The sequence below is a fragment of the Hemicordylus capensis genome, chromosome 4, assembly GCF_027244095.1.
Source record: "Hemicordylus capensis ecotype Gifberg chromosome 4, rHemCap1.1.pri, whole genome shotgun sequence".
In the NCBI taxonomy this organism is placed as follows: domain Eukaryota; kingdom Metazoa; phylum Chordata; class Lepidosauria; order Squamata; family Cordylidae; genus Hemicordylus; species Hemicordylus capensis.
In genome coordinates this window covers 203,247,303-203,269,154 of record NC_069660.1, presented here as the reverse complement: position 1 = coordinate 203,269,154, position 21,852 = coordinate 203,247,303, and the positions used below count along the sequence as shown (strand labels likewise).

The window sequence follows — 21,852 nt, the reverse complement described above, 5'->3', positions numbered from 1 at the left end:
ACATTTGGGTTTGCGCCTGTGCAGAGCCACGATTCGGAGCCAGAGCTGTACCATATAAGGGCAAAAAAGTGAGAAAAGCGCTCCCCCTAGTGGTTATTCCCACCTCCTCCTTCAGTCCAAGCAACCGGCGCATATCTACAGTACAAAGATAGTCTTCTCAGGTTGCAGGGGAAAGGCAGGCAGGGTGGATCATGTGAATGGCACAGAAAACCATTCAAAGAACTAGAGTTACAGGTAAGAAACCTGCCTTACTTCATCATGGTCTCTGGGCATCACACTTTGGATAATAGGAAGCTAGGCTTATCTGGATGGTGGGTGCAGCCTCAATGTTAAGTGGAGCAAAGAACAGAAACCCCAAAAGAAGCTTGCAAACTGGGTAACAGATCCAATGCATAGTGACGAACAAACACAGATGGTTGAGACTAGGTGGCTGCTTTACAGATAATCAGACAGTGGCACACCATGACAGACTGCTGTAGAAGTTGCCACAAGCCCTGGTTGAGTGGGCCTTGACAGGAGCTGGCAAGGGTTTTGAGGTGAGTTGGTAAGACATCGAAATTGCCTCTTTGACCTGGGAATAAATCCTTTGTGTGGATACTGGTAGGCCCTTAAGAGTTGCCACCATAGGCACAAGTAGAGCATGAGATTTGCAGAATGATTTGATTCTGTCAACACAGAACACTAGTGTCCTACACACATCTAAGAAGTAGTATGCTCTCTTTGTATCAGCTGTAGGGCTGGGAAGCAACATAGGCAAAGATATCTCTTGAGCCAGGTGAAACACTGAATCAACCTTGGGGAGGAACGAGACATCAAGGCATAAAACTACCCTATCTCTATGAAAAACCAGGTAAGGTGTATCTGATCTCAACCCTTTTATTTCACTAACTCTCCTGGCAGAAGTAACAGCAACAAGAAACACAGTTTTGTGTGATAACAGATTAAGATTGCAAGTAGCCAGGGACTCAAAAAGCTTGTGGATTAACTGTTTAAGAGCAAAATTCAAAGAATGCTGCACTTCTTTGGCACTTTCTGAAAGCATGTAGCTATTAGTATGTATGTATGTATGTATGTATGTGTGTGTGTGTGTGTGTGTGTGTGTGTGTATAATATATATATATAATTGCCAATAATCCACCATCTCCTACTTTGTAGAGAATACAGCAAGAAAGTGATAGTAACTGACATGGAGAACATTATGTTCTCAACGTACCTGTTGCTAATCCCATGTGTGGCAGCTCTTATGAGAGTTTGTGAGCAGCTGCCTGGGGGATAGTGACGGCTGGCTTGCCTGCCTGCCTGCCTGCCTGCCAGAAACTGTGGGGTGGGAGCGAGAAGCAGGCGGGCGGGGGAGAGGAAGCGGGCCGGCTGGCCGGCCAGCGCAGGAGTGGGGTGAGGGAGAGGAGGTGGGCTGGCCAGCCAGAAAGTGTGGGGATGGGGCGAGAAGCAGGCGGGGGGGGGCGGCTGGTCGGCCAGAAAGCCAGGTGTGCTGGCAGGGGTCGGGGGGAGCAGCAGCGGTGGGTGGGCTGGCCGGAGACACAGATACTCTGTGCCCTGCCCAGCTAGTTCAAATTATGCTACTGAAATGAAAAGAACATGTTAAGGAATGCCTAATGTCCATTTAATTTCAATGAGACTACTTTGAGTAAGATACGATCCTATCGGCCATTAACCATGAAGTGGAGGCCCGAGGCTTAAAGGGATGAAATCTACTCCATCTGTGCTCAGAGGCTGCATCACTTGTGTACAACTTTTGAAGCGTACTACTTTCTAGACAGAAAGAAGAGAGACAGACACTAATAAGTATCATTAAAATAAGCCACAACTTTATTACAAGAGGAAGAAGAGCTGAGGCCAGAAGAGCTCATATCAGCTCAGAGCTCTACTGTAGCCAAAGAACAGGCCCTGGAAAGAGGGCTGCTGCTCAAGGCCTGTGTGGCCTGAAGGAAGGAAGGAGAAAGAAAAGACAACATTAGGGCTCCTATACAGTAGGTTTCAGCCCCTTAAGAGAGTTGGGTTTCAAGAATAGGGGTGCTTTTGTTCTCTAGGGGGCTCATAAAGCAAAGCGAGTCACTATATATGGTAAATAGGCGCAATTCAGAGGATTAAGGCCTACTGTTTCAGTAAGACTGTTTTAAGGCCTACCACTATATTGCTGATAACACCATCCTGAAGGAATTAAATCAAGCAGAACAGTGACTTTTATGGGGAATTTCTGGGAAGAGAATCCGTAGCTTTGGACACAGTTGTTAAAGCATTTGTTATTTCTAATGATCATTGTGCTCTGTGTGTGTGTGTGGTGTGTGTGTGTGTGTGTGTGTGAAAGAATGAAGTATGGATTTAAAGTGAGCACGACTTACCTGCTTCTTCTTGTGAATATTGAGGTGTGATCACACTGCCAATATTATTGAATCCACAAATTGAATTGAATTATGTTTTTTTCAGGCAGGGATGTAACTTTATCTTAGTTGAAGGTTTTACAAAGTTTTTGGTGTTCAACATCAGGAAGTTCTACCTTGTGGTTTGAGCTCACAATATTTTATTATTTGGTAGGTAATTTATAGAACTTCAGTCAAAACAAAACTTTGTATATTTTACCATTTGGATCCTGATTGCTCTCTGTTAGGCTGAGTGGAGTGTTGCCAAATATGTAGACTTTAAAAATCCCTTAATAACTTTTCTCTCAGCCTAACCTACTTCACAGGGTTGTTGTGAAAGAGAAACTCAAGTATGTAGTACACCGCTCTGGGCTCCTTGGAGGAAGAGCGGGATATAAATGTAACAACAACAACAGTGTGTTGTCAAAGAGATAAAAGAAAAAGAGATGGGTGCTACTGAAGTGGAGGTGGTATTTTGTGAGCTTGAAGATAAATTATGTGCCCAGCCCAGTTATTGAGGCCTACAATGCTGTTAATCTGGAGAAGCATGGGTAGAAACTTCTGTCAAACTAGGCTTAAGATAATACAGTACCCTCCAAAGAATACTGATCCAAAACACAAGTTTTTCCAATAAAAAGAAAAATCTATCCTCCAAATTCAGAGTGTTTATGGTGGAGTAAACTCTTACCAAAGAACCTTTCCTTATGTCACAGTTCTGTTAATATAATTAAGATTGGGGGAGTTGCTTCAGCATTTTAACATTATAAACCCTGAATATTCTCTTGGTGATAAAATCTAAATTTTCTGCCCTATCTGCCTGAAAGCTTGCAGACATCAACCAGGAGACACCACCCTTTCGGATCTGATGCAGAAAGTGGCTAAGATGCAGCAGTTAAAACTGACTCTTAAACTCTAGCAAACAAGTGTTGGCTACTATGGCTGTTCATTGGGCACTGCAATCCCTATGAATCTGTAGCATCCCCCTGGTACTGTTTCCACTGTGGCCATCTCCGGTGCAGTTCATTACATTCTCGGTACTGGGAGGGCCTCTCCTACAGGAAGCTGAGCCCATGGGGCTGAGAATTCACAAAGGGACATTGGGACATCTGTGAAGTGTGCATCCTCTCAGCACTATTTCCATGGCTGTGGTGGACTGGTGTATGAACTTGTGAGGGAATGCAAGGAGCTGGCAATGGGTTGTGGAAGAGAACTCAAACTAAGGTAAATGCTTATGAGGAAGCACAAGCTGGTGGCAAGGCAACAGAGGTCCTTACCAGCCATATGAGGCAGTGGGGGCAGTGTGGCGAATGGACTTGTGAAGGCAAATATGGCAGCAATGAGGCGGCAGTTGTACTTACCAGGGAATGCAAGGCGGAAGCGAGATGATTGGGGCCTTGCAGTGGCATTTTAGGTAGTTGCAGACTATCTTTGAACATAGAGATTTTACATCAGAGGTATACTGCATAAGAATGGGAAGACTATTTAACCATCTTGGGCAAGGTCTTTCCATAGTGTCTAATCAGATTTCCCTTTTTAAAACGCCTGGGAAATTAGTAAGCCAAAAAAATTCGGTTTATGAGTTAAGATGCTATACACATGTTCACTTGTGCTCTAAACAGAATGGAAATTTCAGGTTAAGGTGCCCATCGTAACTTCTGCACCATATATATAGTGTTGGACTAGGACCAGGGAGACTGGAGTTCGAATTCCCATTCAGCCATTAAATTCACTGAGTGACCCTAGGCATCTCTCAGCCTAACCTACATCACAGGGTTGTTTTGAGGATAAACATAACCATGTAGAAAGAGCTGAATATAAATGTAAAAAATAATTATTTTAAAAGCTGGAAAGACTATACAATCTGGTCCAGGATGATCGATTTAAAAATGAGGATCCATGCACCCATGCTTTGCCTTGGTCTTTTCAGTTGGACATTCGGCTGGGGAGGAATGCATCCAGGCAGACATTTAACAGGTGCAGTTTCCCAAATCACTTCCTAGAAATGCCCCTGATGAATTTCTGCCTGATGCATCTCTTATCAAGGCAAAGTGTGGGTGCTTGGGAACCTCATTTTTAAAGCCATCATCATATACCAGACTGTACAAAGTCTTTACAGCTTATATGGCCGAAAGTTAAGATGGGCACCTTAACTTGCAATCTCCATTATTTTTAGAGCATGAGTGAAAATGTAAAGCATCTTATCTCTCACCTTAAACCAAAGGTTTTGGGATTACTGAATGAGAAAATAAGCTGGGCAGTGAATGAGCTGCTCCAAATCACCGCTAAATGAACTCTCAAAGGAGAGTTTGCTAAACCTTTCTCTTTTAAAAGGAGAATATATTCTAGTATCATAGAAAGAGCAGCCGACTCAGGAGGCAAGCCCTTTGCCCTTGAATATAGAGAAATTGTTTCCATTTTGCAGCATAGGTTTTTTTTTGCATAAATGGCTTTCTTCTGGCTTTCAAGAGCTGCTGTACCCGAGCACTCAAATTGGTGATGTCCATATCTTCCACACTGCGAGGCATGGAGAGTTCACATCGGAATGGAGACGGCGGCCGTGATCCATTGTGAGGAGCCACGGAGTTGCAGGTAAGTTCATTTTGACAGACCAAGACCGTCTTGGCCACCACGGGGGTAACCATGATGCAATGAGCTCTGTTTTCGGTGATCTTTTGGAGAATCCTCAGAATCAGGGGAATCAGGGGGAAGAATTGAGACAAGTTGAGGCACATGAAGGATTTTGCGCTGAGAATGACGTTGCAGTTTGAAATTGTCCAGAAACCACGACTGAAGTGCGCACATGTGGAAACATGCTAGAGGAAGGATGGCTGTTAAATAGGAACATAGGCAGCTGCCATATACCAAGCCAGACCATTGGTCCATATAACTCAGTATTGTCTACCCAGACTGACAGCGGCTTCTCCAAGGTTGCAGGCTGGAGTCTCTCTCAGCCCTATCTTGGAGGTGCCAGGGACATGCTCTTCCCAGAGCGGCCCCATCCCCTAGGGAATTTTCTTAGAGTGCTCATTTTCTTAGTCTCCCATTCAAATGCAACCAGAGCAGATTCTGCTTAGCAAAAAGGGACAATTCATGCTTTATACCCTAAGACCAGCTCTCCTCCCGATAAGATGTAGTCATCAGACCTAGCACATGCTGTAGAACAGTGTGCTATGTCTGGGTTGGCTGCAAAATTGGTGTGTTAACATGCTGACGATTTAGCAACTGCATTTTGGAAGATGCCACATGGAGCCAAAGGTCGATTTACTGTAAAATACCACAAGAAGCAGCCTCTGTGATCGTCGAGGCTCACGTCCTCAATGGCTCCAACAATGGAGTTGTTGTTTGGTCACACGTAAACTTTCATTCCAAAAGACCAGAGCTGCATCTTTCTGATCCTGCTGAAGTTGATTAAGAAAAGGCATCAAGTTTCTCCAAAATAAAGTGTTGGTACCTGGCCCAGCAAGCTTAGTGGTTGGCCACAGCCTTGCGGTAGAATAAATTGTTTTACCCATGGCATCGCATATGAGATTGAGCAGATTCCACAACTACTGAGTTAGGTATGGGGTGCTTTGGAAGAAAGGCAGTGTCTTTTTGTTGCACCTTATACATGTTCTAGAAGTTGCCAGTACAGATGCTGGTTTTCCCCAAGTTGCCTTGGGGAAGCAGGGGTGAGGGAAGGCAACGGAAGCTGGTTTTCAGGTTCAATGGGAGCTAGATTTAAATGCTGCTGCTTCTTTTTTTTTTAAGGTTGGCTGTCAATAGCAGTAACATTTACTTTTCGGCAGCTTTGACAAGATTGAAGAAGGCTTATTTGCTTTCGGTACAGATGCACTAGCACTAGCTAGGGTACCGAGAGCAAACTCCCTTGTCCCAAAGTCAGAGACTTGGAATGCTCCTTTTTCAGGCCCGGCTGCTTAGGACAAAGGGAATGGGAGGAGCCGGTGTCTGAACTGCTTCTGGCATGGGGGCTGACAGTTTGACAGTCACACTCAAGCCCAATGTGTCAGGAGGGGGCACTTCAGGTGCCAGTACAGAATTGGCACATCGAGGAAGTAACTTGCCTAGGGAGCAAGAGGTTGCTGGTTCGAAGCCCCACTGGTATGTTTCCCAGACTATGGGAAACACTGATATCGAGCAGCAGCGATATAGGAAGATGCTGAAAGGCATCATCTCATACTGCACGGGAAGAGGCAATGGTAAAGTTCTCCTGTATTCTACCAAAGATACATGGCTCTGTGGTCACGAGGAGTCAACACCGACTTGATGGCACAACAGAATTGGAGATTGGGGTAGGAGATGGAGCTAGTAAAGAGTCCGGGGTCACCTGCATTGCCATGGATTGCCCTTTCACCAAGGTAGTAGAGGCATTTGGGATCTCGGTCTGTCTCCCTGCTATAAAAGATGCTAGTCTGGAGAGCTTGTTCCCATAAAAGCACCTGAAGGCAGGCTGTCTGATTATGCCAAGCTTATTGAATGAAGCCTCGGCAGATAAAGCAAGAATCAGTACAATGCGGTTCTCCAAGGCATGAAAGGCAGAGGGTATGTCCATCAGACGTTGGTATTGTGGCGGTGCAATGCTTAAAAGTGACATTTGTGGCCATGAAAAGGAGTCTGGGGGTGGGTGGTGGGGTGGGCTTGAGGGAAAAACAAGATGCAAAATTGATAGGTGTGTGTATACACATACACACACACAAAAATAGGACAAACTGTAATACTAATTTGAAATTATGAGAAATTTGTGAGGTAACGCTAGAGATGAAATCCAAGGACACTGCTACTACAGTGGTCGGTGAAAAACTGAAGGAGGTAGGAATAATCACTAGGGGATCTCTTTTCCTGCTTTTTTGTCCTTATAAAAGTAGAGCACTAGAAGGATCTGAATTGTGGCTCTGCACAGGCCACCTTAAGTCGGGAAATGCTTGACTAACAAGCAGAAGTTGCCAGTTCGAATCCCTGCTGATACTATATCAGGCAGCAGCGATATAGGAAGATGCTGAAAGGCATCTCACACTGTGTGGGAAGAGGCAATGGTAAACCCCTCTTGTATTCTACCAAAGGAAACCACAGGGATCTGTGGTTGCCATGAGTCAATATCGACTCAACGGCACACTTTACCTTTACAGGCGCAAACCCATGTGATGCATAAAGACCATGATGAAGAACTAGTTGTTACTTAGATCTGTCTCCAGCACTAAGTGGAAGAGATCACACCAGAACGCCATCTTATCTAATGAAACTGGCAGGTGATTTAGGATAGATCAAAGAAACTTTCTCTTCATGCGCTTTCAGATCACTTTGATAACTTGGGGGCATGGGTTTGGAGAAAGCTACACTAATTGCAGACTTTAGGCTGGTCTTTCTCGTGGTTTCGCTTTATTATTTAAAAATTATATATGCAGCTTTTCAACAAAAAACCAATTTATATAGCAAAACATATTAAAACAATGTATATTTATGATGGGGAATAGAAGAAAGGTTCCAAGTAATTGCTGACAGCTTTGTGAAGTTTATTTTGTTTTACATATATGTAGTCCAAGGGTAATAGCACAAGATTTTATTTGTGAAGCAGAATCCAGTCTTTCATAAGTCAAAAACTTTTCAAATCCTGAAGGTTGAAATATGAATCTGGCTCCTGTATCCAAAGAAAATTTGGCAAGGTCTGGATTAGAGTAATTCATGAAGGTCCTGCCTTATCAGTGCTACTAGTCTTGAGGGCTATACAGGTGAAACTCGGAAAATTAGAATATCGTGCAAAAGTCCATTAATTTCAGTAATGCCAATTAAAAGGTGAAACTGATATATGAGACAGACGCATTACATGCAAAGTGAGATAAGTCAAGCCTTAATTTGTTATAATTGTGATGATCATGGCGTACAGCTCATGAAAACCCCAAATCCACAATCCCAGAAAATTAGAATATTACATGGAACCAAGAAGACAAGGATTGTAGAATAGAACAATATCAGACCTCTGAAAAGTATACAGTGTACTGTGCTTGATTGGCCAGCAAACCCGCCTGACCTGACCCCATAGAGAATCTATGGGGCATTGCCAAGAGAAGGATGAGAGACATGAGACCAAACAATGCAGGAGAGCTGAAGGCCGCTAATGAAGCATCCTGGTCTTCCATAACACCTCATCAGTGCCACAGGCTGATAGCATCCATGCCACACCGCATTGAGGCAGTAATTGCTACAAAAGGGGCCCAAACCAAGTACTGAATACATATGCATACTTATACTTTTCAGAGGTCTGATATTGTTCTATTCTACAATCCTTGTCTTCTTGGTTCCATGTAATATTCTAATTTTCTGGGATTGTGGATTTGGGGTTTTCATGAGCTGTACGCCATGATCATCACAATTATAACAAATTAAGGCTTGACTTATCTCACTTTGCATGTAATGCGTCTGTCTCATATATCAGTTTCACCTTTTAATTGGCATTACTGAAATTAATGGACTTTTGCACAATATTCTAATTTTCCGAGTTTCACCTGTATACATTATCTCTAGACTCAGAGGCAGTACACCTTTGAATCACAGGGGAGCAACAGTGGCCTTGGGCTGATCCAGCAGTTTGGTTTTTAAATGCACCTAGAAACATTTCAGGGCCTCCCTTGCTATAACAAAATCAAATGACATCAGCTACTTAAGAGCTGGTGTGAACCGTCCATATTTGCAAAACAGTGCACACATAAAAAGCAACCTTATATCAACTCAGACCATTGGCCCATCTTGTTCAGTATTGTCTACACTAACCGGTGTGTGGGGTTGTGATCCATGATGGCCTGTGCACAAACAGAAATAAGTGACTTGAGTAGAGAGCTCTGAAATTTGGCAGACACATAGCGGAGGATGCAGGACTTTGTATTTAATTTCGAACAAACAGGCCCATCCATTGATTTTTATTTTTAAAAGTATTGTGGCGGTAGACAGATGAAGACTCCATTTTGTTATTTCTGCTGCCATTTTGTGTGCCAACATTTCCCATGTTTCCCCCTATGCCTAGATATCCCTGATGCCGTATTAGATAATTCTGGTCCGATATAGCCTTCTAAATATCAGATCAGAATTATTTCTAATATTGGAAATCCAATATTGCACAGGCCTACACAGATCCGTAGACTCAGGGTAATCTAATTCATGGATTACCTTGGCCAAAGACAACCAAAATTTACTTTCAGGCAACATCCCCACTTATCAGTGACAGAAACACTGATTTTGGATTAACCTTCCCCCCCACTCCCTTTTAACAGGCTATTATGTACCCCCAAAACAGCTTTTCTCTCTAAGCACTCTGTTGAGCTTCGTATACTAAAATCTTGAGGAATATAAGATCAGACTATCAAAATCAAGTTGAACAGTTTATAATCAGTGCTTAATTTCAAGGAGAGATGCCAAGGCTCTCGTCTCTGTGGAAACACCACCCTCCAATTTGTAAGATCTTCTCCCCCAATATCTGCTGTATAGCAACTCTGTAGTTACACAGTGATGACAGAATTCTAACAGAAACCATGGAATTTAAAAGCTTTATTATATTGTCTTACCCATTACTAACAGAAACTATATAACTGCGCTCTTGCTCTGGAAATGGAATCTAATGCTTTTTAGCACCTCTTACAGGTGCAACTGTACTGCAAGAATTGAAGTCACTAGCTCTTAAGCTTTGCCTACACAAGATATGGTTACCAGCTGGTACTCTGACAAGGTTAAGGTGAATATGGTTTTCAGCTCTGTGTGAAATTTTCTTAGCCAGTATACATGTGCTGTCTGACCATAGTGCTTAACATTGGAAAGTTGTCTCCAAGAGCCAATCAATACATGTTGCTTAGGCCAGGAATGCCCTAAGTAAAAGCTCGTTCTCACATGATAGATTAGGTCTTCCTTCATCCAGACACTGCTCAGTTATAGCAATCCTGACATTTTTACACAGGACTCTTTCCTCTCCCTCATCCACAACTCAATCATTTCTCCTTCCAGCTTCATTTTGGTGCTCTGCTCAACTGCCTCTTACATTTACAACTTCCTAGCTATACCCAAGGGACTAGAGGAACAGGCTAGTCTGATCACCTACCGGTCTGCATAATAAGCTAATCTAAATACATAGTTTAGTTGGTGCTAGTTTTTACAGCCTGTTAGAGGTAGCCAGTGATCCTACAAAATGCACCTGTGCCCAACTCCTATGCCCATTGCGAAATAGCACTACATGGTTTCTTATAGACACACTGCTTTTGCAAAGCCTAACCCAATGCATGATTACTCAGAATACCATTGTGTCAAATGAGACTTGTGCACATAGGATTGCTGCCTTTGTCACTCTGCTTGGAATTTGCAAATAGACTTTAGACAACAGCTCATTCTCCTAGAACACATTTCACTATATCAGTAAAAGTGGTTAATGCCTGTTGACCAATATAGATTGTACAAAGAATTTGAGTTCACTGCCTGAGGTCAACACTTCATATAGAGGGGTTTGGATAACTTCATGGAGGAGAGGACTATCAACGGCTACTAGTCGGAGGGCTAGAGGCCACCTACAGCCTCAGAGGAAGGATACTGCAGGGGAGTAACAGCAGGAGAGAGGGCATGCCCTCAATTCCTGCTTGTAGGCTCCCAGTGGCATCTGGTGGGCCACTGTGTGAAACAGGATGCTGGACTAGATAGGCCTTGGGCCTGATCCAGCAGGGCTGTTCTTATGTTCTTAGATCACAACTGGGTAGAGGGACTGTAAATATCAGGCCTTGACTTTGTGCACAGAAATCTCTTTGCTCGTCTCCAGATATTAAGTTACTGTGTAATTGCACAGCAGTGCAAGAGTTCACTAGAGCCACCCGTAGAACTGTTGTCTGTGAAATCTAGCCGGGTGGCTGTACCTCATGGCAGACTGTGTACATGAAATTAAGCACAGGTGTCTTTTTGGTAGAACCTCTGACACTTTCCATTTTATCATTCCAAGGCCAACAGCCAACAACCTGGATGGCTTTAAGAGGGGTTTGGATAACTTCATGGAGAAGAGGTCTATCATCAGCTACTAGTTGGAGGGCAATAGGCTACCTCCAGCCTGCAAGGCAGGATGCCTCTGAGTAACAGTTGCAGGGGACTAACAGCAGGAGAGAGGGCATGCCTTCAACTCCTGCCTGTAGGCTTCCAGCAGCTTCTGGTTGTCCACTGTGTGAAACAGGATACTGGACTAGATGGGCCTTGGGCCTGATCCAGTAGGGCTGTTCTTATGTATTCTACCAAAGAAAACCACATGGTTCAGGTGTTGCTAGGAGTCAACACCAACTCGACGGCACAACTTTGCTCAGTTAGCAGCTATTACACCAGTGACAGTAAATGTGGTTCACATCACCCCACACTGCCAGCAACCATTTATAATCAGTGGGAGAGGTTATTTTCCAGGCAATTCCAAGCTAATTGTGAGTTTAGCTATTCTTACCCTCACCAGTCATTTAAGTGAATAGTTTCCATCCAAGCCCAAGATCTTTAGAGCACACTAAAAAGACCCATACCTTTCCAATCTTCACCGCATGAGACGGGCAAGGCATTCCAGCTCTGCTGCCATGAAATAATTAAGGACAATGTTTTCAAACAGATGCTTTTTTTCTCTTTTTATTGCTGTTAATTCAAGGAAAAAATGCTGCATAAAATCCAATCTGTTCTAGAAATATAACCTTTCCAGTACATTTCAAATATCAAAGTAAACATACAAACAAAGAGAAGGCAACATACCTCCTATTTACAGTACAGTATCTTAAATCATAAAATAGCTCCATAAAGTAAACTGGCAGATAATTCAGAATGTGAGTCCACTGGTGCTTCAGACACCCTCACTAAACTCAGAAGCAGTTATTTAATTTTAATATGGTCCAAGATACCCAGAGCAAATGAAATGCTTAACCCAAATAATCTATGCTATTTTTCTTTTAAATTAAAGCTCTCATCTACCTCCCCTTTACCCCCACAATTTCAAAATATATTGGTACTATAAATATAAATGCTATCTATGAAGAAATGTAGTAAATCAAATTTTCAAGTTTCTTGTTTAGCAATTAGACTGAACCAAACACGGATGTTGACTGGTTTTGTATCTGCTGCATATCTAATTTTTTAAAAAATAAAGTAAGTAAAGCCTACATTTCTACTATGACTTGTGATACCTAACCTATGGGTACACAAATGGTGGTAGTTCAGTGTGGATTTCAACAGTCAAAAGTTTTCTTCCAGATAAACTCAGTGCACTTAAGAAATCAAATATTACCTGGAAGCAATTTAGTACATATTGGCTTTCAGAAATAAAGTACAGCAGCATTAAACGTAGTGACATGACACTAACATGATCAATCTTCACACTCATTGGAGTCTTTCACATTATATCGTGATCACACAGTGGTAAATCGTCATAAGAAAGTGACGTTGCTATTTGGTAGACTGGTTCTAGTATAGAAATACCCGACTTGGTTCTGAAGAACACACACAGGTTTTTGTCCAGATTGAAGTAAATTTACATTCTCAACACAGCACTGTAATAGTCTGAAGGGGCAACGCTAAAATCAAGTCACGTTTCTTTTGTACTGACAAAGTACGATATTTTTAATAAAAAGGTACTTGCTGTCAATTTTCATTACAAATGCAGACACACAAACCAAGGCATTCATACCATACTGACTTTGAACCAACAGGTTTTAAAACACAACAATAGAAGTTAAATTGTTCAATATTTTTCTATTTCAGACATCTGTTAAAGTTCACACTGTTTTAAACCTTCATATTTTTTTCTCCATTTAGGCACATAAGAGCTCTATATATTTGTCAGATTATGCACATATACTGTTGTGAGTGTTCAGTTTCTTAAGAAAATCAAGCAATGCCCCCTCAGTTTACAAGAAAAGGAATTTACTAGAGTTATGGGCAGGATCTATTTGAAGTGCTTAACATCCATCCAGTCCCATGAAGACATGTAGAGCCAGCAAGGGTGGGAAAGAATAGAAGCACAAGGAGAAAGAGGGGAAGGGCAAGGTGATTTTGAGGAGCGCAAGTGACTGAGTTTCTCCTTTCAACCACGTTGAACGTGGTTAAACCACGTTTAACCATGTTTAACCAGTGTAGTCAGGTTAGGTGACCTTTTGTTTTCCCTATTTTAAAAATGTAGTAAACATTGCATGTCTTAAGTCTTCAGTGCAAAAGTCTATTCGTTCAAATGCTTTTTTGATTGGTTGGCCAAGATAGCAACATACTTTATGCAAGTCAGACCAGGAGCAACACGGCTTTCTTCTTTTGTATTAGGACAGGAGTTCACGAGCAATGAAAATGCAACAAAATAGAACACACACACAAGGAATCTCTCAAATCCAAAGAATTCCCCAGATCTCCCAACCTTCATTTTGGTATGTAGGCAATGTTTACTTGGTTTCAGTCAGCAGAATCCAACGTATCATTAGAAGGGGGTGGGGGAGGTGCATATCTCAATCTGTAAGTGCCTAGAACAGGAAAGAGAACTTACTAAGTCACTGCTTACACTTAATAAAATTATAAAGAAAAGCTACAAAGAATAAAAAAGTGAACAGACTCTTCCAAAAATGCTATTCGGTTATCCATAGGAGGCTTATAAATCCATATCACCTGTCTAGAAGTCAGTTTGCAAATAAATGAAAAGTCATTCTAAGAATAATTTCTCCAGAACAAAATGCCAAGCAAAGACAGTATACCAGACTTACAAACCTGGAGTCATTTCACTGACTTCAATAGAACTATACTAGATCATTTCAGCCTACCAAATTGGTCTTTCCTGTTCAAGTTTCAAACAAAAATACACCAGAAAAACCAATGGGCATGTAAGTGAATAAGTAAGTATTAAAAAGACACTGATGGCACCCCTTGATTTTAGTGGTTTATTTGTACTTGTGCATATTTGCCTTCTGGCAGCTCATCACTCACATATGCAGGAGGGCCCACCCCTGCGTACCAGGACACCTTTTCCTAATCACACGAGACTACTAGTTTAAAACTAGTGTTTGCAGGATGTAGAAGAGCAGATCAGTCAAACTGCTCCCTGCTGCAAAAAAAGGTGCCCCAGCACACCAGGAAAGGACATGCTTGCTCACAATGTGCACATGCCCTTTCAACCTGTTGTGTGGCCAGACAAAATACTGCCTGAACTGGCCCTATGAAAACCTAACTACTGGGGCCTATTACCAGCTACTAGGTGGTTTTACAGCCAAATCTCACACACAAACATACGGAGTGTCATACAAACCACAAATAGCAGGATGGGGCAGCATGGTAAATAGAAACTAAGTGAACTCAGAAGCAACTGTGTTGGGAGTTATGATTACCTTGTTGACTGGCCTCCATTGATGACTGCTTACAGTCCTGTGCATAGTGCCCACTAACACCACAATTATAACAGGACACATTCCCATTCTTCTTGGGCCCTGATCCATTAGTATTGGCAACTACATTTTGAGCTGGAAATACAGGATAGAACCTCCCATATCCTGCCATTTGCTGCATACCGTAGTTGGTTTGGCTCCCCATTACTGGGTCATGCATCAGCCCATTTGCATATGGGGCCCGAGGCAAGTAAAAAGGAATCTGTGTTCCATTGGTTTGATGTGCTTGGTTGAGGTAGCTACCATTGCAAAGCGGCGGCAGAGGGATGAAAGGTGGAACTCTGTAGACTTGTCCAGGAAGTGCGTTATGATAAAAGTAACTGTTAATCTGAAGACTTCCATTGGTCCCACAGCTGCATCTGCGACCACAAGACCCACAAGGGCCCGACCCCAACTGCTGTGGAGACAATAGATTCCCATTCGCGTTAGTATTCCCAACAGCACTAATATAGGAAGTGCTGTCGCTCTGAGCAGTGCTGTGTGTTAAAGCAGGGCTCGGACTCGGTGCAGGACCTGGCGTATGGGTTGGTATTGCAGGAGGAACAGTAGGCTGGACCTGAGAAACACACAGGCAAGATGATGGCGGTGGTGGTGTTGATGCCACAGTGTTCAGCACAGTTGTACTTGGATTGGGCAAGACACTGGTAGCATGAAGAGTCACTGGTACGGTAAAAGGAGCTGGAGGAAGCGCTGTGGAGAGACCCGGTGCAGGAACAACTACTTTTAGACTGGAAGGCTGAGGGATCACTCCTGTGTTTCCCTCAACATGAGGCACCATTTGATTTAGGCCCACCACATGGGATGCAGATTTTGAGACGGGGTCTGTAGTAGGAACAGTGGATCCTGGAAAGTTACCTGGGTTGTGGACTGGGATAAAGGCAGTGTTTGGTGATCCAATGCTTAGGCTTCCCGTTTGTTGTTGTGGTCCGCTGACTGTGCAACCTTCAGATGAAACCTGTGGTGAAGATATTTTCATTCTGTGTATTGCTAAGTGCAAAGCAGGACTACCAGGCTGTACTGTAGGTGGGAGGAAAGTGGCTGGCAAAGGGGAAGACAGAAGTTCAATGTGTTTTTCCGAGTCTCCAGCCGAGCCCATTCCAACAGGAGCTGAATTCGCAGACTCTCTCATTGGTGAAAGGGCAATGGGACCAGCAACCACCATTCCCAAAGTTTTTCCATCAACAGATATGGGTGGTGGGACTACTGTTTCAGGCTTTTGTGCACCATTACGCACCACACAGTGCAGGGCAGGCATAAAGGAAATATGCTGAAACTGTGAACTCAGAGGATCCTCTACAATATTTCCATTTTTTGCTCTAACTGAAATATGTGCTGGCGACTTATTGAGATCTGCAGTACCATAGCCAGTAAACCTCATCACGTTTTGGTTCCCAGAATCTTCAGAATTACTGTCCGTGTCTGTGGAAAACAAGGCATCATTAAACATTTGTGTTTCTAGAAAAACCCATCTCTTTCAGGCTTAAACAGTTCAAGACAGCTATATAATCTCCATGGCTATTCTAAAATAATGGTGCAGGAGGTGCAGCGGCGGGGGGAGAAAAATGCTTACAGCTTTCATATGTTGACCAGTGCTGCTTGCTATTTTTCAATTTCCTGTTATTTGCTTGGCAAGTTTATCAGCATTCAAGGGTCTTTAGAAACACACATTTTGTAGAAAAGCTTTAAGAAATGTTCACCTACTGCACTGGGAAGGGAAGGTCTCCCATAACAATATGGAAATGTTAACAAGAAATTGTTAATTGCATTTGTGTAATATGTGCAGTCTTTGCAAGTAAGTTTTGAATACCATGGATAGCCACATTAAAAACATTAACTAACTGCTTTGTAGTTCTGCTAAAAGGTTGCATACAAAACCTAATGTGGTTTTAAAAATTGCTGAAAATAAAAGAGGTAACCTATAATAAAACTTTAATGCTGCTGCAAAGCCAGTTTTCTTATGATTACGACATATAAAATGCAACTTTGGCAAGTTATGTAAATTCCAGAACAGGTAAGGCACTTCAGAATGCTCATGAATTCCACAAAGCTAAAAGTCAAGCTCCAACTAAACAAAGCCTCCGTACATATTACTTACTTTTCAAGCCTGCGCTTTAAAGTATATATAAGCAGACTGCCAAAGCATGATTCAATTTTGGAAAATAATAAAAGGTGGCAAAAGCACGAAAGAGTAGAGATGTATGAAAAGGATGCAGTTGTACTTGAGAATTGTCACCTCTTGCTCTGTTAGCTCAGAAAAGATATTTAAAAGTTACTCTATACACATCCACAGGTACAGAAAAATCCCAGTTATTTGAGAATTCTGCAAGGCTAGTTGCAGGTATAGTAAGATGTTCTGAACTTTGTCAGAACTGCATACTTCTTCAGAAGATAACGATATTAGTTATTTTGCTAGAAAGACGGGATCCCTTACAGGAGAGGATACAAAATGTAAGACTGTCCCCTCTGTATAAAGGGACCCACATTTTTAATCTTCATTTAAAATGCACTGTATTCCAACTTATGTGAGCAAAGTTGCTAAATCGATTCCTGGAGTCTTATCTGGGAATATCACCTCACGTATAAGAGAAGGGATCTAAAAGGATTCTATAATTTCTAGTACATCATTATCTACAAGGTGTCAAAAATTTTAACACACGCGCGCGCAACACAAATACAACCTTTGTCTTTTTCTTCTTCACTTTCAAAGCTTTCCCTTCCATCATGCCGTGGACTAGAAGGAGAACTGTAACTCTCTGAAGAGGTTTCTCCACATGTATCATGTCCAACTGTAATATCTAAATTTGAATCTAGAAGAGATTTGATATCAGCAAGGTTACTGCCAAACCCAATTAGATCACCTTTCACCTGCTGCACCCCAGTGTTCAACTCTCTGAAGATAGTTTCACTAACGCCATTGTTTTAAAAGCTGCAATGAAAACATTTATAAGCCAGTAATGAAAATGATAACTTTATGCTGCATGACACCACCAGTATCATTATATACCATAATCTGTAGCTGGGATTCAGAGAGCTACTTTAGACACAAAGGACTCTGGCATGCCCAGTGGAATATGTTTTACTTTCTCCCTTTGAACAGCTGATCTTTCTGCCATACAAATACACTCTAGAAAGTCTCCTTTGTTCCAGATATGGATTCATATGGCATGGAGGACTGCTGTTCAAACACAGAAGTTTAATCTTGCTCAGAAGCTCCATGAAATTAGTTTCATGATTCCTTGGATTCTGCCTCCAGGTGAATTGGGAAATAAATACCTGCCCTTCAGCCTTACAAATAAATTCTGAAAATCCCCATCATATATCCTTGTTCTATATAGGATTGTGATTGGCATGGTCATCTGTACAGCGCCATGTATGAATTCTGCACCTGCACATAGCCAGCTTGGTGAACGTTCTAGTGCTCTAATCAGGGATCTGGTATTTATACCCTCTTCTCTCGAGAGCTGTGATCTTATTTGCACATGCTTCAAGGAGAGGGAGAGTGCCTTCCCACTCAGTTCCTTCACAGCCACACCAAATATTCCCTCAGAACAAGACAACCCTATATCAGAGAAGGTGGACAGACCCGTGACCATTCAAACATCTGAGTTACAGGAAGGCAACCTGTTTTTCTTCTACCTGATTTCTATGCAGTCCCAAAAATAGGCGAGAGGTTAGCTACCATACTTTAAGAGGATGTATATACCTTAGGAAAACAGACATCAGCTCTTGGAAGGCATGAACCAGGTAGCGGCTTTTCCATTTCAAGAAATATTTTTGTTACTGCCCTATATAGAAGATGTAGCTATTCTCCTGGTAAAGTGTTCCTATATTCTAGACAGAATCAGTTGCTTAGCAAGCTCATAGGGGAACTTAATTGTGGCAGCCAATCATCAAGACATCTACAGTGTAAAAACTCACAGAGAGCGCTCTGAAGGGAAATAAATTATCCTTTCTCGACTAGACTCTTAATCAAAGCAAAAGGACATCACTCTCTCAATGTCTGGAGTGTGCAAGCCTTGTTCTTTGTTATCTTGTGGTCAGGAGAGAAAACAAAAGGGATTCTATGACAGATGAGAATCAAATATCATCTTAGGAAGACAAGTCAAGGTCAGATTGCAGTATGACCTCATCTTTAGGCATGCAAAGTAATAGGAGATTGCAGTGGAGGGCACACTATTCTGCTTGGCTGATGTAAGTCCATTAGAAAAACCATCTTGAACGTGGAAAAAATGTCAACAGAAGGCCAAACACAAACATTGTCTGCATGAGCTGGGATAAAAATAAAGATATATTAAAAGCTGCTGCAGGTGGTTTGATGCACAAGTAGGAAGGCTGCAGGGCATAGTCCTGAAGGTCTGTGATGGAGGACAGGTCTATCAATGATTACTAGTCTGAAGGCTATAGGCCACCCCCAGCTAGGGATGTACACAGAACCAGACGGGGGTGCTCCTTTAAGAGTGGGGGCGGGTGCACTTACCCCTCCCTCCGCTCTTCGCCAACTGGCGCTCCTGTTTTCCAAAGTTCAGCGAGGCAGCAGCATACCTCCCTGCTGCCCCACTGACTAAATACAACTGGAAGTATCTGGCGCACCTGCGCATGCCAGCACGGGCACGCACATGCCATGCGCATGTGGCATGCCCCCCCCCACATGCCGGATACTTCTGGTTGTATCCAGTCAACAGTGCAGCAGGGAGGTACGCTGCTGTCCCAATTAACTTTGGATCTAATACTTTTAATATATCTTTATTTTTATATAAATAAAATATTAAAATATATAATAAAAGATATATTATATATCTTATAATAAAGGATATATTAATGCAGCACCCCCGCCGCCATCGAACCGGCGGAACCAGATGCCAGCCACCTTTCAAACTGATTTGGAGGCCCATTCCAGTTCTGTGCACATCCTTATCTCCAGTCTCAGAGGCAAGATGCCTCTAAATACCAGTTGCAGGGGAGTAACAGCAGGAGAGAGGGCATGCACTCAACTCTTGCCTGTGGGCTTCCCAGAGGCATCTGGTGGGCCACTGTGTGAAACAGGATGCTGGACTAGATGGGCCTTAGGCCTGATCCAGCAGGGCTGCTCTTACATTCTAGGGTGTAGCAACCTTGCTTAAGTTAAGCATGCTTGGGTCAAGTCAGTGCCTGGACTTTGCCCCTACTAACTGGGCAAAGAGGCACTTTTAAATGTGGTGATTCTCTTTATTTAGCAGGGGGAGAGTAACTGGCCCCATCCACCCCCAGCACAGTACTTCCAGTGACTGTTGCTGGTGTCTCTTTTTAGATTGTAAGCCCTTTGGGGACAGGGAACCTTCTTATTTATTTATTATTTCTCTATGTAAACCAATTTATTGTTTCTCTATGTAAACCACTTCAAACTTTTGTTGAAAAGTGGTATATAAATATTTGTTGTTGTTGCATGGGAGACCACTTGGGAACCCCTAAGAATGTCACCTAATGTGGCAGAATGCCACCAAATGGCAGACTGGTGGGCATCCAGAATGAGTTATCTCCTCCCACTTGCTCTCGTGGCAGGATTACATTAGTAAAGCTCCAAGAACTCTGTGGAGAAGATCCTGCCCAGTTCCTTTCTGTTGGAGGAGCAGGACTATCCTGGATAGCCTCCTCCAAGAACAGTCCAAGAAGCATGGGATATGTTGCTGCTCCTAGAGAAGTTGAGGGACATTTTGCAAGACATTGCTGTTGAGAAGCCTGCGCAGCAGCAAACCCATCAAGCTCATAAAATATGATGAAGATGATATAGCTGCCCTACAGATCTCTTGGAGTAGGGAAATGGTATAAGAGACTGTGGAAGTATCTTGGTGAAAGGGGTCAGGGTAGCACTGGAAATTTGAGCAAGTGGGCTTTGTAGATGGGCACAATACAAGCTATGATCCATCTCGCAGCATGGACTTACAGACTCACTCTCATGAAAGGAGAAGAAAAATAATAGGCTGACTTAATTTGGGAGGCAAGGTGCACTTGAAGTAGATAAGGAGGGCCCTATGGACACAGAGTGCTCCTCTATCCTTCTGCAGTGAGTGGACAGCAGAATGGAGATAATTTCCTGAGATCCATGGGAGAAAGTGGTGGTCAGGGGGAGAGTTAGGACTGAGGGTAACAAGATGGTTTTGGAACATAGAGAGTAGGGATGTGCAAGGAACTGCGGGGGGGGGGGGGCGGCGGAGAGTACTCAAAGGCAGGGGGATACCTTTAAGGGCGGGGAAGGGTGCTCTTACCCCTCCTGCAGCGTTTCCCCTGCCAGTGCTGCACGTTAAGAGGGTCCGGCGGGGCAGCAGCATACCTCCCTGCCACCCTGTTGGACTGGAAGTACCCAACAGATGTGTGCACGTTGGGTGCAAGCGCCACCAGTTGTTTGAACCTGACCGGAGGCCTGTAAAAGGGCCTTCGAACAGGTTTGTGCACATCCCTAGTAGAGAAAGGGTATAGAGGAATTGTGAGGACTCAAAGGGCTCTCTGTGACGGGCCAATAGAACACTGTGCAAGACCAGGATGGAAATCATTATATGGTTAAGTATATATTTTGTTAACCATGATGCCCCAAGCAAACTGCTAGAGGAATGGCTAAGAACCCAGATGTTTATGTCCTGTTTGGCTAGGAAAAACCTCAGAGCAGACATGTATATGCAAATGACATAGAACTGGGGTCCCTGTATGATGACCCTGAAGAAACAGGGGCAGCTCTTTTACCCCTGCAGAAAAGAAAATGTTCCTCTTATTTCCAGCAAGGAAATTTTACCAGGTCACTTCACAGAACTGGTGCACGGAGGGTGTTCTCCAAGTTAGCTAGATATGTAGTATGGGCCAAGAGTATCCGCAGGTTGCAAGGAGGCAGAATTCAACTATAGGCTTAGGTCAAGAGGATAATCTGGTATATTGGCTTATGTGAAAGTGTTCATTTTGGATACAGTGTGAAGCAGATGTAGGTGAGAAAGGCACACCAGTCCTCCTTCATGGATAAAGACAGAGGTTTTTAAGTTGTAGACAGTTAAAGATCAAAACCTTTCAGATGAGAAGTTTAAGGGATGGTGATCTAAGGCCCCCAAAAAGGCTTC

At 43.0% G+C, this 21,852-nt stretch overlaps 1 protein-coding gene and 1 long non-coding RNA gene across 6 annotated transcripts in view; one reads left to right on the top strand and one right to left on the bottom strand.

Annotated features, from left to right (window-relative positions):
• Positions 1 to 21,852, top strand: part of LOC128352963 (uncharacterized) — a 62,443-nt gene that overhangs the window by 14,105 nt on the left and 26,486 nt on the right. The window contains exons 1-3 of one of the 4 annotated variants that reach the window (XR_008320742.1): positions 152 to 234; positions 730 to 850; positions 4,845 to 4,967. This is a non-coding gene — a long non-coding RNA (uncharacterized LOC128352963). Of the gene's footprint in view, positions 1 to 151; positions 235 to 729; positions 851 to 1,508; positions 1,989 to 2,457; positions 2,550 to 4,844; positions 4,968 to 21,852 lie in introns of those variants that run through there. The other 3 variants (XR_008320740.1, XR_008320741.1, XR_008320743.1) reach the window with 3 other exon arrangements.
• ZCCHC2 (zinc finger CCHC-type containing 2) overlaps positions 11,978 to 21,852 on the bottom strand; it is a 42,656-nt gene continuing 32,781 nt past the window's right edge. For both annotated transcript variants that reach the window (XM_053313550.1, XM_053313551.1), the window contains exons 12-14: positions 17,452 to 17,580; positions 14,717 to 16,192; positions 11,978 to 13,861 (exon numbers count right to left, since the gene is read on the bottom strand). In XM_053313550.1, the coding sequence (XP_053169525.1) occupies positions 13,794 to 13,861; positions 14,717 to 16,192; positions 17,452 to 17,580 (1,673 nt within the window). In that variant the 3' untranslated portion in view covers positions 11,978 to 13,793. The remainder of the gene's footprint in view (positions 13,862 to 14,716; positions 16,193 to 17,451; positions 17,581 to 21,852) is intronic.